General features: G+C 39.8%; 1 protein-coding gene across 1 annotated transcript in view; it reads right to left on the reverse strand.

Annotated features, from left to right (window-relative positions):
* Positions 1 to 14846, reverse strand: part of col6a1 (collagen, type VI, alpha 1) — a 32937-nt gene that overhangs the window by 13818 nt on the left and 4273 nt on the right. The window contains exons 9-25 of the mRNA XM_061839723.1: positions 14680 to 14733; positions 14535 to 14579; positions 14369 to 14395; positions 14239 to 14265; positions 14091 to 14135; positions 13526 to 13579; positions 10651 to 10713; positions 10508 to 10570; positions 10370 to 10423; positions 10247 to 10282; positions 10107 to 10169; positions 8067 to 8129; positions 4670 to 4732; positions 3478 to 3540; positions 3267 to 3317; positions 3143 to 3178; positions 2950 to 3012 (exon numbers count right to left, since the gene is read on the reverse strand). Coding sequence (XP_061695707.1) covers positions 2950 to 3012; positions 3143 to 3178; positions 3267 to 3317; positions 3478 to 3540; positions 4670 to 4732; positions 8067 to 8129; positions 10107 to 10169; positions 10247 to 10282; positions 10370 to 10423; positions 10508 to 10570; positions 10651 to 10713; positions 13526 to 13579; positions 14091 to 14135; positions 14239 to 14265; positions 14369 to 14395; positions 14535 to 14579; positions 14680 to 14733 — 870 coding nt within the window. The remainder of the gene's footprint in view (positions 1 to 2949; positions 3013 to 3142; positions 3179 to 3266; positions 3318 to 3477; positions 3541 to 4669; positions 4733 to 8066; positions 8130 to 10106; positions 10170 to 10246; positions 10283 to 10369; positions 10424 to 10507; positions 10571 to 10650; positions 10714 to 13525; positions 13580 to 14090; positions 14136 to 14238; positions 14266 to 14368; positions 14396 to 14534; positions 14580 to 14679; positions 14734 to 14846) is intronic.

The following is a 14846-nucleotide window of genomic DNA, read 5'->3' on the forward strand; positions in this document are numbered from 1 at the left end:
ATTTGAGCCCCTGAAAATCATCTTGATTGTTTTAATTTAAATTCACACTCTTAAAGCTTATGTAATTTTTCATTCATACTTTTGGACTTGATTGTACAGTATTTTTTTGCATTGACTCTTGAGTAAAAAGTAGAGGGATGGAAAATTCTCAGTAAATCCTGACACACCTCTGTCTACTCGTTCATGTCCCCTCTGGCCTGGACAGTGTTAAATATTTCAGTTTTTTCAAATGGATGCACTCTTGCTAGCCTGTAGAATGTGTCATTGTTGCAATTTAATTTCAAGGTACATATTCTGGAAAATTGTTGTTTTAATTGCTCGTGTGCACATATTGAAGTGTCGCAAGTGACTGACCACCCATCAAGTGTGAAATTACAAAGTCAATGTGACTGTGAGTGAGCCGCTCTGAACGTACAGACCACTGTTGCGTAAGTTTGGGGAGGAAATAGCATAATATATCTATTCCATGTTTCTCTGCCCATGATTTGGAAGCGAAATGGGTGAAGATCGTGAGCTACTTTGAAGCAACAGCAAGTGTCTGGTCGCCTGACTACTCTGTCTCCTTTAAAGGATGCCTGGCTGATGTCTTCCCTACGTATATACAGGCTACAGCAGCGAATCGGAGCAACAAACAAATGACTGATTCACAGTGAAATATTTGACAAGAAAAAAAATCATAAATATCTTGGCTATGATTGAGAGTGGATTAAAATACTGTATATAATAATGTATTATGTATTTTTGCTTGAGACACAAAGGACAAATGAATAATAAACAGATGAAAGAAAATTTGCTAAAGTCAGTAATTGGAAGTTCATCAATATGTAAGCCACGTATTGTAGTGTCCTGTCTTTAACATAAATTTACACTTGGAAGGCTGCTAAATCTTCATCTTTTTTAACAACAGCGTTTTAACCAGAGATTCTGGTACATTGTTTTCAATGATTAAATGTTGATAAATTGGTAATACTGTCAACTCTGATTTATTGTGGAGAAAATCTGCAAAGTAACAGCTAATTATTTTATTTACTGTATACTTTTAAAGGTTTCATATATGCAAACCAATTGCAGTTTTTTTTTTTAAATGCACTTTAGAGGCAGTTAACCCCCTCTGGACCAAATAAAATTTTGCAGAGAGAAAAATCCGATACCTTCAGAAAATGATACTCTTAAAATTTGCAACCTCTGCCCAGAAAGGGATATTATATTTGTCCACTTGAGATCACTATCTAGTCACAAAGCACAAGCACATGCCTACTGGCCATCCCCTGCTGAAGTGCCATAAACAAAAACCAATGCAGAGACGGAGTGAATGTGCGATTTCCCAGGTTAGCCATTTGCACCGTTGGTTCATTAGGCCATGGTTGGTATTTGTGAATTTATTTCAGAAAATGCTGACTGTGGTTTGTCTTTTAAACCGCTACTTTCAGGTCATGTCCCTTGCACCCTCATGGAATTTGGTAAATTACCAACTGTATGACTTACTTATACTCACTAAGGTTTCTTCTTTTTTTTTTCCCCCACCAAGAACAAGAGCCACAATAAACCACAATAAATGAACCTTCATGCAGTGATGAATTACTGTACTGTATTTAAAATCTTCAGGGAAAAGAAAGACTGCTTCATTCTTTCCTGTATTTATGCTGAGATAAACTAACGAGGCTCCAGATTCCTGTCAATTATTTAGGGGTATAATTATGTTTTCTAAACTTCAAACAAACAGAGCTAAATTACATAGTACCAAGCCTACACCTCATACTAAGAGAAACGTGTATGAAGATAACACGTTTTATAAATCCCAAATGTCATTAATCTATTTCGTTCTAGCCAGCTTTTTACAAGCTAAACCAAATGTTTTGCATTCTTTATGCATATTTAGACTTCATTAGCAGAGCCTGTTTGTCTGGGCATATAATGAAACCCAGTGATGTAAAATAATGTAATTAAAAGTAAATGAAGACTGACCATGGATCGGATCTTGTGCTATGTTTATTATACACATGCAAAACCTGAATGTGTACTTAAACCGATCTCAGAAGGAACATCCTAGGCCTTCCAAGATCGTGCGGTTTTTGTGTGAACTCTCAAGGACAAGATGCCTGAAAGCTCTGAGAAGAGTTACAACGTGCAGAAATGTATACGTCTTAACACACTAACCTTGGAAATACAGTAATTTAAATGTAAACGCGAACAAGTTGAACTGCAGGAGATTAATGTGTTAATGCTGCAATGCTAAACGGACGCACGCACACACAGACACACACATACATGTACACGTGCACGCACACACAAAGAGTAATGGAGTCCCTTCATCCTCCACACTCATTTCCTGGTATCCTTGACGACGACATATACACAGCTGCATCAGCTCAAAGTTCCCTTCTCCAATGACACACACACACACACACACACACACACACACACACACACACACACAACACACACACACACACACACACACAAACACACACACACACACACACACACACACACACACACACACACACACACAAAGTATTCAGATCTACATTAGAAATTATTTCCATCTGCAATCCAGAAGGAGAGTGTGCAAACAAGATGGACGGACAAAGAAACGCTGAAATATGCTCCAGGATAAAGCAGCAAAGAATATTAAAGACGAGGAATGAAAAGACTTCTGTAAAACCAAAAGTGGCAAATCGGAAATCCAAATGAAGAGTTTGTTTTCAAAACGAGACATAGGCATTTTTTTCAGATTTACGAAACTGGCGCCAAAATTATCCATTCGGAACTGGATAATTTTGGCGCGAGTTTCGTAAATCTGAAAAAAATGCTTACGTCTCGTTTTGAAAACAAACTCTTCAAATAATAAAATCAGTCAGATCGCGTGACTTAAAGCTCTCTGAGAGAACATTTGAGAAAAATAAAACAATGAGGAGCAAATCCGAAATGGAGACGAGGTAGACTCACATCGGGGCCTGGTTCACCAGGTTCTCCGTCATCTCCTTTGGGTCCAGGGGTCCCCTTGCCACCCTGAAGGCCAAAGAACAGTATTAAAAGTGAGGTTACAAAAATGGAAGTAAAGCGCCTAATTCATGTTTTTTGACAAAGATATTAAAGTTACTGCTAATTGTAAAGTTGAGGTAAATATGTTGAAACTCACAGGTTCACCAGCATCTCCACGAGGGCCAGGATAACCCTGAGATAAAGAGATAAAAATTCAAATATATGCAAATATTCAGCTGTGAAGTGCTAACTTCTTTTATCCGCAATAAATACACACCCACCTGGAAGCCAGGACAACCTGCAGTACCGTTTCCTGGTGCACCGTCGACACCCTGAAGATGGCAACCGAGACATATTTACAGACCCATTCCCATATACAGTAAACACACACACACACACACACACGTATACCAATGTTGCGGCAGGAACTGTGACAGATGGCAGACATCTGTACCCCCCCTCTTTTTTTTTTTTTTTATCTTCCTCACTCACCCTGCCTCCCATCGGGCCTCTGTCTCCAGCAGACCCTTTGATTCCTCTTGGCCCTTTGGGTCCCTGAGAGAAACAAGGATTGACAAAATGGGAAACATAAAACAAAACCCGACACTTATGAAAACACTTTGATGTTCTAATGATGGTTCTGTATGGTTAGAATATAATATCACAATGACTAACTGCTCATGATGCTAAATCTAGTTAGCATTCTTGGATGTGAGAACATTTGACAATTACGTTAACTGTAGTAAAATAGTAAGACATTACAATAAATGGATACCTCAATCAATTACTGTACAAATAAAGCATGTGCTACAAATTTGTAATTGTACTACACTGGAAAAAAAAACAACATAAAATTTACCCAATAAATCGAGGGTAACAATTTTCAGCTATTTTAATTGGGTAGATTTACACCACACATTTTGGATGTAGAAAAACTTACCAATAAAACACAAACTTGCGAGAATACTTTGTATTTCTCAACATTAGTGTTCTCTATTAGTATATTTAGTTCACTGATGCAGGTCTGCTTACTTAGGCAGTATCGAGTCTTTCAAAGAAAATGCAAAAACAAATGACATTAAAAAACTTAAGTCCATCAGTGAGATGCCTGCACTTACATCTTCCGCTTTATAGTGAGCATGGCCCACAAATCTTTTGTTTTCCATCAAGCCATAAATGAAATGAAATGCACACATTTCCTGCTAAACATACCTGACACTCTCATCATCCAAGCAGGAACAAACCCAAGTCATGATCAACCCTTAGCTAAGATTGTTTTAGCATTTTTCTTTGTAGTTTGTTTGCTTTTGTGCTGATTCACTAGCTAACAACCAGAGTGATCGTGACCAATGGGTGGCGCCATTTTGTGCTGATACCACTTCAGCCAATCAGTGTGCACGCACATGTCACATGATGCATTTTGTTGTACCAATGGCTTCTAGTTGGATTCTACTCCATTTTTCTTGCCAACACTTTTTACCGTTCTCAAATAGGTGGTGTAGGCAAAATTTATACTAAATTCTAGGGTACTTTAGCTATCTAAAATAATAACGTATAGGTCACTTGCACAACTTCAGAGCAAGTGCATTGTGGGTAAAAAAAAAAATTGTGTGTCGGCCATTTTGGGAGGTTGTAAACAGTTCTTAAAGTTTGTCTAAGTATCTTTTTGTCCAGTGATACAGACCTCTGGTCCAGGGGGGCCTTCGTCTCCTCTGTAGCCAGGAGAACCATCCCTTCCAGGCTCACCCTGTAGAACATAGTATCCGTTATCATATTTGTCTTGGATAAAAAGCACACTCCTTCTCAGAGAATCTTGTTTGGAAGCGTGTGCCACTTTTATTGGGAAAGGCGCATGCAAGCACTGTCACTAAAAGCACTAATTGTAACAAACTCAGATTCTGTTTTAAGTCATTGATTATAATAAAACCATTGTGATAATTATTTCAAAGTACACAGAAAAGAAAATGAGTATTTGAACACCCTGCTATATTGCAAGTTCTCCCACTTAGAAATCATGGAGGGGTCTGAAATTTTCATTGTTGGTGCATGTCTACTATGAGAGAGATAATCTAAACAAAAATCCAGAACTCACAATGTATGATTTTTCAAGTGATTTATTTGTGTGATACAGCTCCAAATAAGTATCTGAACACCTGTCTATCAACGAGAATTCTGAGCCTCAAAGACCCGTTAATCAGCCTTTAAAAGTCCACCTGTGCTCCATGTATTATCCTGAATCAGATGCACTTGTGTGAGGTCGTTAGCTGCATGAAGACACCTGTCCACCCCATACAATCAGTAAGACTCAAACTTATAACATGGCCAGGACCAAAGAGCTGTCCAAAGACACCAGAGACAAAATTATACAACTCCACACGGCTGGAAAGGGCTACAGAGAAATTGCCAAGCAGCTTGGTGAAAAAAGGTCCACTGTTGGAGCAATCATTAGAAAATGGAAGAAGCTGAACATGACGGTCACTCTCAATCGGAGTGGAGCCCCATGCAAAATATCACCTCGTGGGGTCTCAATGATCCTTAACAAGGTGAGGAATCAGCCCAGGACTACACGACATGACTTGAGTCAATGACCAAAAAAGAGCTGCGATCACATAAATCATGCATGGAACGGAAGGTTCCCCTGCTTCAACCAGCACATGTCAAGGCCAGTCTTAAGTTTGCCAATAACGATTTGGATGATCAGATGAGACCAAAGTGGAACATTTTGCTCATAATCCGTGTTTGGAGGAAGACGAATGATGAGGTCCATCCCAAGAACACCATCCATACCGTTAAGCACGGGGGTGGTACCATCATGAGTTTGGGGTGTTTTTCTGCACATGGGACAGGACGACTGCACTGTATTAAGGAGAGGGTGACCGCGGCCATGTATTGTGAGATTTTTGGGAACAACCTCTTTCCCTCAGTCAGGGCATTGAAGATGGGTCATGGCTAGGTCTTTCACATAACAAGGAACCAAAGCACACAGCCAGGAAAACGAAGGAGTGGCTCAGTGGAAAGCATATCAAGGTTCTGGCGTGGCCTACCCAGTCTCCAGACCTAAACCCAATAGAAAATCTTTGGAGGAAGCTGAAAGTCCATGTTTCTCAGCGACAGCCCAGAAACCTGTTTGATCTAGAGAAGATCTGTGTGGAGGAGTGGGCCAAAATCCCTCCTGCAGTGTGTGCAAACCTGGTGAACAACGACAGAAAACGCTTGACCTCCGTAATTGCAAACAAAGGCTATTGTACCAAATATCAACATTGGTTTTCTCAGGTGTTCAAATACTTATTCACAACTGTATCACACAAATAAATCCTTTAAAAAACATGCATTGTGATTTCTGGATTTTTCTTTTTTGATAATCTCTCTCACATTGGACCTGCACCTACGATGACAATTTCCGACCCCTCCATGATTTCTAAGTTGGAGAACTTGCAATATAGCAGGGTGTTCAAATACTTACTTTCTTCACTGTATATGATGCTTTCTTAGATTTCCTGCTGCAAACTGGTTAGTTGCTATCAATTTCCCTACAGAAAAAGATCCAAGTGAATCTTTTATGACTATCTGGAAAAGATTCAATGCCATAATCCTGTACAGGTTTACTGATTAAATGTTATCAGTTGTGTGTTTGTGTAGAATAGGAGTGACCTCTCCTTTTTTTACTCTTTTGGCTTTCTCCCAAGTAACCACTGCATTGCAACACTGAATCATCAGCTTAACGTGGCTGAAAGGTTTCCCAAAAGTAATTCAAATACAGTAGTGTAATTGATGGTCATGTCGTGCCGTGACCAAATACCAAGTTTTCAGGGAGTCTCATTTAGTTATTACGTTTGGACTGGTATCAACAGCAGCTGGGCCCAGCTGCTACATGAGCATTTGAACTGGGTCTACGTTGGAAATAATTGCTGTGATATTACACTCATCTCACCTCAACTTTATTTTTAAGCATAGAAAACCCAAGCCTTACTACGGGCAGTTATTTATTTTGCCGAGAAGGACTTGCCAGTAAGGACCAAATACAAACCACTAAGTAAAGTAGACATGTGAATAGTGTTATTGCTTCAATTAACTTTTGGATAGCCATCATTTTTTTTCATAGTAAACAAACTGTAGTAAAGATCCATGCTTAAGTGGTGGCAGCAACCATTCCATTCAGGTTTTAGAGAGCCCAATTGTTCTTTGATTTTGTTGTGTGTCTCTTTCTAAATCATGTACAAATCTTACATTACTCAAAGTCTTTACTGTATGTATCTAATAAAAGTGTATTACAAAGGGCATTTAAACTAAATAGTTACCACTTTTCATTACTTTCATGTTTGCTGATTGTATTTTATTTAGCAAATGTTCAGTGTTACTTAAAAAAAAAAAAGTAAAATGGTGACCTTGTCACCGTACTGTATACTTGAGTTAGTTCAATAGTATCAGCATTTTATTGTTTCATAATGCAAAAAGTATTTCATGTACAGTAGTTTGTTTGTGTGCGTGGAGCTCTTTCAAATAGCAGCATAAAAGTCTCGCCCAGCGTGTCGGTTTCCTCTACTTTGTACAGTAGTTCTTTACTCTCCCCTCAGTTTCGATGAGGAAAATTAGAGTAGCACAAAAGATCCATTGAAAGCTCTGACATCACAGACGCTACCGCAAGTAAACCATGTAGAGCATTATTTTTGATACACTGCCTGCAGCCGTATTAAGAACCATACTAAGGCTTTTGGCTGCAGGACCTGGAGAGAAGAACTGAGTCAGAAGGGAAAGAATGAGCGTAGACGTTCCTGGGAGGAGTTGAACACTCCAACTGGGAGGAGAAAGCGCATGCATGAGTGGGCAGCACTGGGGCTACAGCCAGGTTCAACACTGTTAAAATGTCCCATCCCAGAGTGCCCCCCCCTCACCCTATCCCCGAGTGTGAAACTTGAATGCACATGCGGACTGAATCTTTCTCAAAATTGAAATAAAAAGCTGTTGAAGTGAAAAGTGGGTGTTTTATAGAGTTGCTGGGTGAAACAACAAGTTAAAAACAGCATGCCACCGTATCTCCTGCGTGCACGTAATGATTCTGTTTGAGTGTGTGCAGGTCTCACAGGGTCTCCGTTGGGGCCAGCTGAGCCCTCGCGTCCCTGCTCTCCACGGGGTCCTGGCTCCCCCTGGCAAGGAAAAGAACAAATGTACATTGCAACGTACAGGGCTCATCACAATGGACAATAAAGCCGCTTGAGTCAAGATTTTAAAAGCAGCCGATTGCTTGAATTGTTCCATTTCGGTGAAACATCGAAGTCACAACACGAAACATCACTGAGTTCATGCATCTTGGAATTCAGTCACAATTTTTGGTGGAAAATATGGCTACAAGTCGGAATATAAAAAATACATCTCACAAAAAAAGAACTGCTGTCATGGCTGATGTCACGCAAACCATCGCAAATCTCACAAGACTAAGGATTAACTCCACAAACCCGTTGGGCTTTTTTCCTTGACTTTTTTATGTGACAAGTAAAGAGGAAATGTGTGAGGATCAACCCGAAATAAAACATTTTGGAACATGCGAAAGCTATACAGTACCCACGTGTCGGTCCTGGGTCCTCAGTACAAAAATTGAAACCTGACATTTTACACACGGTACCACGTATACCCCCCCCCCCCCCGAATAACATAAATACAGAAACAACGTTTCTTATTTTAGGCCAATTATAATTATTACAAATATATTTGTTTGCTAAATAGCACAATAATGAGAGATTTTTTTTGCAACAATTTTTCATGACATTACTCAAAGGCAAAAGTTTACATACAGTAAGCTTACTGTGCAAAACCAGATGTATTTTCTTCTTCTTCTTACTTCTGATTAAAGACAGACCTGGGGATGTATTTGAACTAGGCATCCCTCAAACACACCATTTAATTGTGTAATATTATGGGAAAGTTAAAGAAATCAAGATATCAGGAAGAGAATCGTGGATTTGCACAAGATTGGTTAATCCCTGGGTAGTTACTCTTTCTCCAAAAGTAGTATACAAAAAAAAAGTTCAGTTTTACATGGTCAACGACCTTAATTTGGTAGACATGTTGAGTGGTCTGATGAATATAATACTGAATTGTTTGGCCTTAGTAATCCTCCTTATGTTTGGAGGAAAAACAGGGAAGCTTGCAAGCCAGAGAACACCATCTCAACTTTGCAATACTGGGGCGGCAGCATCATGTTGTGGAGTTCTTTTGCAATGGTAGCAACCAGTGCACTTCACAAAATAGATGAGCAAAAAAACAATATGTGCCCATACTGAAGTAGTATCTCAAACATCAGTCAGGACGTTGAAGCTTGGACACAAATGGGTCTTCCAAATGGAACGTGGCTTGAAGCAAACTACCAGACTGGTGACAAAGCGGCTTAAAGATAAAGTTAATGTTTTGAACTAATTGGCCATAACAAAGCCCCTCAATCCAATTAAAAATTTATGGGCACACCTGCAAATGGACACGTGAGCAAGGTGAGTTTCAAACTTGGTTCATCAGTTCTGTCAGAGGAAATCCTCCAAAATTCCTGCCAACTATTGGAAGGATGTCAAAAATATTAACCAAAGTTATAGAGTTCAATGGCACTGGTACTCAATACCTGTTAAATGTATGGAAACGTTTGACTGTAAAGAAAGTAATGAAAAATTATCTAAAGAAATTCTTTTCTCACTACTCTGGTTTTTACGAAACTGACCTAAAACAAGAAAGGTTTAGTCTAATTTAATGTCAGACTGCATAGTTATCTTTTTAGATGTAAACATCTGTTTTCAACTGTAATTAAAGTGACAATAATAAAACAGCAATGAAGTCTGGGTACTCAACGGCTACAGTTGAAGACCTGATCAGAACTAAAGTATGTCAGTGAGATGAGTTACTGGAGTCAGTCCACTTCCTGGCGACTGAGCACAGCACCAAAGCTCCAACTGTTGAGGCTGAGAAATTATTATTTTTTTTGTTCATGACATGCAGCTGCGTATTCTGGCCTTTGAGAACACATTCAGTTCAATACAAACATTGTAAAGAGTGCAAAGCGGGACTAGTAAAATGATTGTCTCTCCTCATGATGCGTTTGAAGAGTTCCACTTCATTTCTGACTCATCATCATCACTTACTGGCTCTCCTCTTGATCCTCTGTTTCCACGGGAACCTTGTTCGCCCTTTTCTCCGATTGTTCCCTACAAGAGATTGCCAACCATGAAGTGTCGACGCATAGCATATCCGCATAAAAGAGATCAGATTTAAAGTTATTTACTATCTCGCCACGAGGTCCATCAGGTCCTGGTACACCCTGAAACACAGAAATAACCCTATGATTAAGACCGTTTTAGGACAAAAGTTGGTTATTTCTGGCTTTAACGGACTTTTCACAACTTACATCATCACCACGCTCGCCTTTGTCCCCGTTAGCTCCACGGGCTCCACGATCACCCTGCCAAAACACACACGTCAAAACTTTACATCTGTTTGTTTGGGAGGGTGGGGGTTGGGGGATTTCCCCAAAGTCTTGGTTTACCTGAGGTCCCAATGGTCCATAGTTTCCAGGTCTTCCTGGTTCTCCATCTTTTCCACTATCTCCCTGGAATAACCAGCAGTTGACTCAATTCACAATGTTTATTTCAAAACACCAATAACACATTTTAAACAATAATAGCTTACTTTTTCTCCTTTTGGACCATAAGGACCTGGGTCTCCCTTTGGCCCAGGCTCACCCTGAAGACCCTGAAAGAGAAAAACAGCAACAGCTGTAACCACGAGACTCAAAAGTGGTGGCACCGAGCATGCATTCACATGTTTGTGAGTGCTTGTGTACAATATGCCTATATGGCTTCATTTAAACAATCTGACAGAAAATAATGTAAACCTAACTGTGATTAAAGAGTCAGGAGCTCTCCAGGTTACAGGCTTGATATTGGTCAAGGCCACTCAAGGAGTAACACTGCAAAACATACAACCGGAGCTAACGACTAATTTGTAAACAACATGCTTAAGGAGATAAAAGGGGTTGGCATACATGGTTCTGCAAAGCTAACATGGATGACGGTGAAAAAGAAATAAATACTAAAAGCACATGAGGTTGTTTGTAGGCACGAACTCACAGTGCAAAAAAAAAAAAAAAAAAAAAAAAAAAAAAGACTGTGTAAACACCTCATAAGCTGTTTTCCTTCTATGGTGATTGAGGCCCGCTGAGAGACGCGGCAGAACGGAATTGAAGTGGACCATCGCGAAAAATAATAAATGGTGGAGACTCTTTGCAGTGACTGACCACCACACAAGGACACTCAGAAAAACTGCAACTCTGTGTCAGACTTTGAAGCTCCACAGACAATCGACTGTGCTGTATTTTTTTTTTTTATTGTACTGCAAACATATCCCAATTGACCCCTCCGTGGATATTGCGCAATCCGCGTCACTGACCAATCAGAGGCCAGAAATCTGCATAAACCAAACCCCGTTTTTGCTCCCGCCATTTTCTCAGACAACATTGCATGGTCCAGTATAGGTTTTGTTAGCGTTTTATCGCGTATTTGGGTTATTTAACAAAAAATATGGTTAAGAGGTGTAGTCACGGACTTTGTAATAGTGACGACAGGTATCCTGAAAGGCTAGTTGGTGGAGTTCGATTCGTACCCTTTCCAAAACCGAAGACCCAGTACGAAAAATGCCTTCGATGGATCAAACTTTGTGGAAGACCGCATCATCAACTAAATCCATCTAATATGAACCAGAACAGATATGTTTGCACGAAGGTATGCCCTATATTTGATTTTCAACACATGTCTCGTATAAATGAAATCGAAGTTCTTCGCTAGCAGAACACTGCTGCGTGTGAACGATTGACACACTTATTCTTTGTTGAGCGATATTTAGCGATGATCGGACTGCACAAACGTGTCACTTTCTTGCTGGCTCGCGGCCGAAGCTTAACCAGACTGTGTTTGCACGAAGATATGCCCTAAATTTTGATTTTTAATACACGTCTCGTATAAATGAATGAGACGTTCTCCGCTAGCATAACACCGCTACGTGTGAACGATTGACACACTTATTGTTTGTTGAGCGATATTTAGCGACGATCGGACTGCACAAACGTGTCACTTTCTTGCTGGCTCGCGGCCGAAGCTTAAACAGACTGTGTCTGCACGAAGATATGCCCTAAAGTTGATTTTTAATACGCGTCTCGTATAAATGAATGGGACGTTCTTCGCTAGCATAACATTGCTACGTGTGAATGATTGAATGAAATCAGAAGCATGGCGTCTCCCAGTTCAGAATGTATTGTATTTAGAATCTATAATATATCGTTGATTTGAATGAAATCAGAAGCATGGAGTCTGTCTCAGTTCAGAATGTATTGTATTGTATTTGCCATTTTTACTGTTTGTCTTACGTCAGCGCACGTGGCGTGACGTCACTTCAGGAGGCGTGGTTAAGTGCCCTGTACGGAGGGGTCAATTGATAAGAAACAAGCAGATTTTCACAAAGAGAGGAAACAGGAGCCAAAGAACAGTGTTGATTGCTGGGTAATGATTGCGCAGTCGCAATATTTACTGACTGCACTTCATATTTTGGTAAAAGAGACTTTCTACGCCAGCAGTGTCAAACTCATTTTTGTTGTGGGCCACATTGTAGTTACGAGTTTCCCTCGGAGGGCCGTAAGGACTGAAACTCTGAAAATCTTTTGCCTCATCATATTTACACACGAAATATATGAACTAGTTTTGGAATCAAAACTCAAGCAAAATGGGTTTTTCCAACTATTGCTCATGTTTGGGAACACAAAAATGCTTGCAACAGCTCAACTTTATCATTAATGAAATGACAATTTGAAATTTTGTTACAGATTTTCACAAAAATCCTGAAAGTTGATATACATGATTTGCCTTTGCGAGCCACATAAAATCATGCGGCAGGCCGGATCTGGCCACCGGGCCTTGAGTTTGACACCTGTGCTCTACGCTTTGGTTTCTAGCCACAAGTACATAAATAATTATAAATATAGTATTATTGCAAAACATTACATACAGTATATGTTACTTTGGTGCAGCTTGGCAACGCCGCAGTGACAGACGGTGTCTCGCTTCCATGCCACACCCACAAACGTGTTTTTTGCTAAAGCTCATGTGTGTTTTCAATTGGCTCTTACATTTCCAATGATGAGATGCAATTCACCACCGATGAAAAATTTTGAATCATAGCAAAACTAGCGGCCTGTGGCTTGCGACTCAGCAAGTTGAGCGTGACAGCTCAGTCGGGCTTGGCCGTGTTTTTTGGTGTGTGGCGGGCTTAATTAAATCTGAATATAACTACAGTGCAATGACAATCATTGATGAATTGCATGCTTACTCTTTTTTTGTGAAAGGATAGTGTCTCAAAACCATTTTATGGAAATTTTATATACTGGTGGATCAGATGTTCCACCTGTGCTCTCAAAAGAAGATTGGTTGGAAAGAATCAGGGGGCACAAAGAAGAACACAAATACTTCAACTCGCCCCAATGCTTTTAAGATACTGATTAAGATCTTGAACTCACATCTGACCCAGGAGATCCTTTACAGCCAGGAAGACCAGGGAAGCCAGCTTCACCCTGATAAAAACAACAACAAAAAGAATACAATAAAATAACATTTAAACGAAATGATCATGTCAGAAAAAAAAAAGAAACTGATCACTTCTATTCATCGCTCTTTTGTTCCGTTTGTCATAACTGATGTTTTGCCTCTGCTGCTTGAATGAGAGGCGAAACGTCTTCTAAGACAAACGCAGTCCAGTTGCCATCCATTCAATGCCCTGGGTATAATTCCCGCGTCAGTCTTAAAATCTCATTTTCAGTTTGCATTCATTGATTTATATTCACTTATGAATAACATTTCATTTTATTTTATTTTTTAAAATGTATTAACTGGAAAAGTATGACTAGTTGTTCACGGAAAAAAAAGATTGCAATTTATTTGAGATATTTTTTGCAATACTGCCATTTGAGAAAAGTATGATGTAATCTATAGTGAGCAATATATGAATTGCTATCGATACTTTTTTCTGTACAATTCAACTGTAATTTTCGAGACGATCACACGTTGACACCATTTGTAACCCACCTTGCGTCCATCGACGCCATCATTTCCCCTTAGACCTTTGTCTCCCTGTTCAAGAGCCACAGACACACGAGAGAAAGGAAAACAAATGAGACAAATTCCAGAGACGCTCGCAAGAAAGTTGATGGTCGGGCATCAAAAACAAGCTCACCTTGTAGCCTTTGTGTCCCCTTTCTCCCTGCAAAAGAGAGTTAACAGTCAGATGTGGCCAAGAGTCATACTGCGCATTAATTCTGCTACATGTAATAGTGTTGATTTATATTTTGAAGACGGGATTTCACCTTCTCGCCCCTTCCACCTCGGTCTCCCTGCAAACAGAAAATCACACATTTGAATACATCCAACTTGATCTTATACATGCTTTCCTGTTCTATGCTTAATGAATGATAATATTATCATCATTCTCATTGGTATATGCTCAAATAAGTGACTGTATTGGACTTTTACCTTCATTCCACTGTACCCGACGGGACCAGGATCTCCAACACTGCCCTGTAATATGGTGGTGCCAATGGTTAGTGGGCAATGTTGAGAATTGGCGTCATTTTTTGTCAACAGAGGAGGAGAGGATTGACTGTCAAAGGTCACTTACCATGGCACCAATATCTCCTTTCTCTCCTGGCATTCCCGGTCTACCGGTTTCTCCCTGTGGAAAGGTAAAACAAGAACCCAATTCTATTCAAAAGCAGTCAGGCAAATAGAGATGTATTCCGTCAATTCTTTTGGCTCAAACTTGTTTTGCACCTGATAAACCAGCAT

Source organism: Syngnathoides biaculeatus, chromosome 13 (assembly GCF_019802595.1).
Source record: "Syngnathoides biaculeatus isolate LvHL_M chromosome 13, ASM1980259v1, whole genome shotgun sequence".
Taxonomy (NCBI): Eukaryota; Metazoa; Chordata; class Actinopteri; order Syngnathiformes; family Syngnathidae; genus Syngnathoides; species Syngnathoides biaculeatus.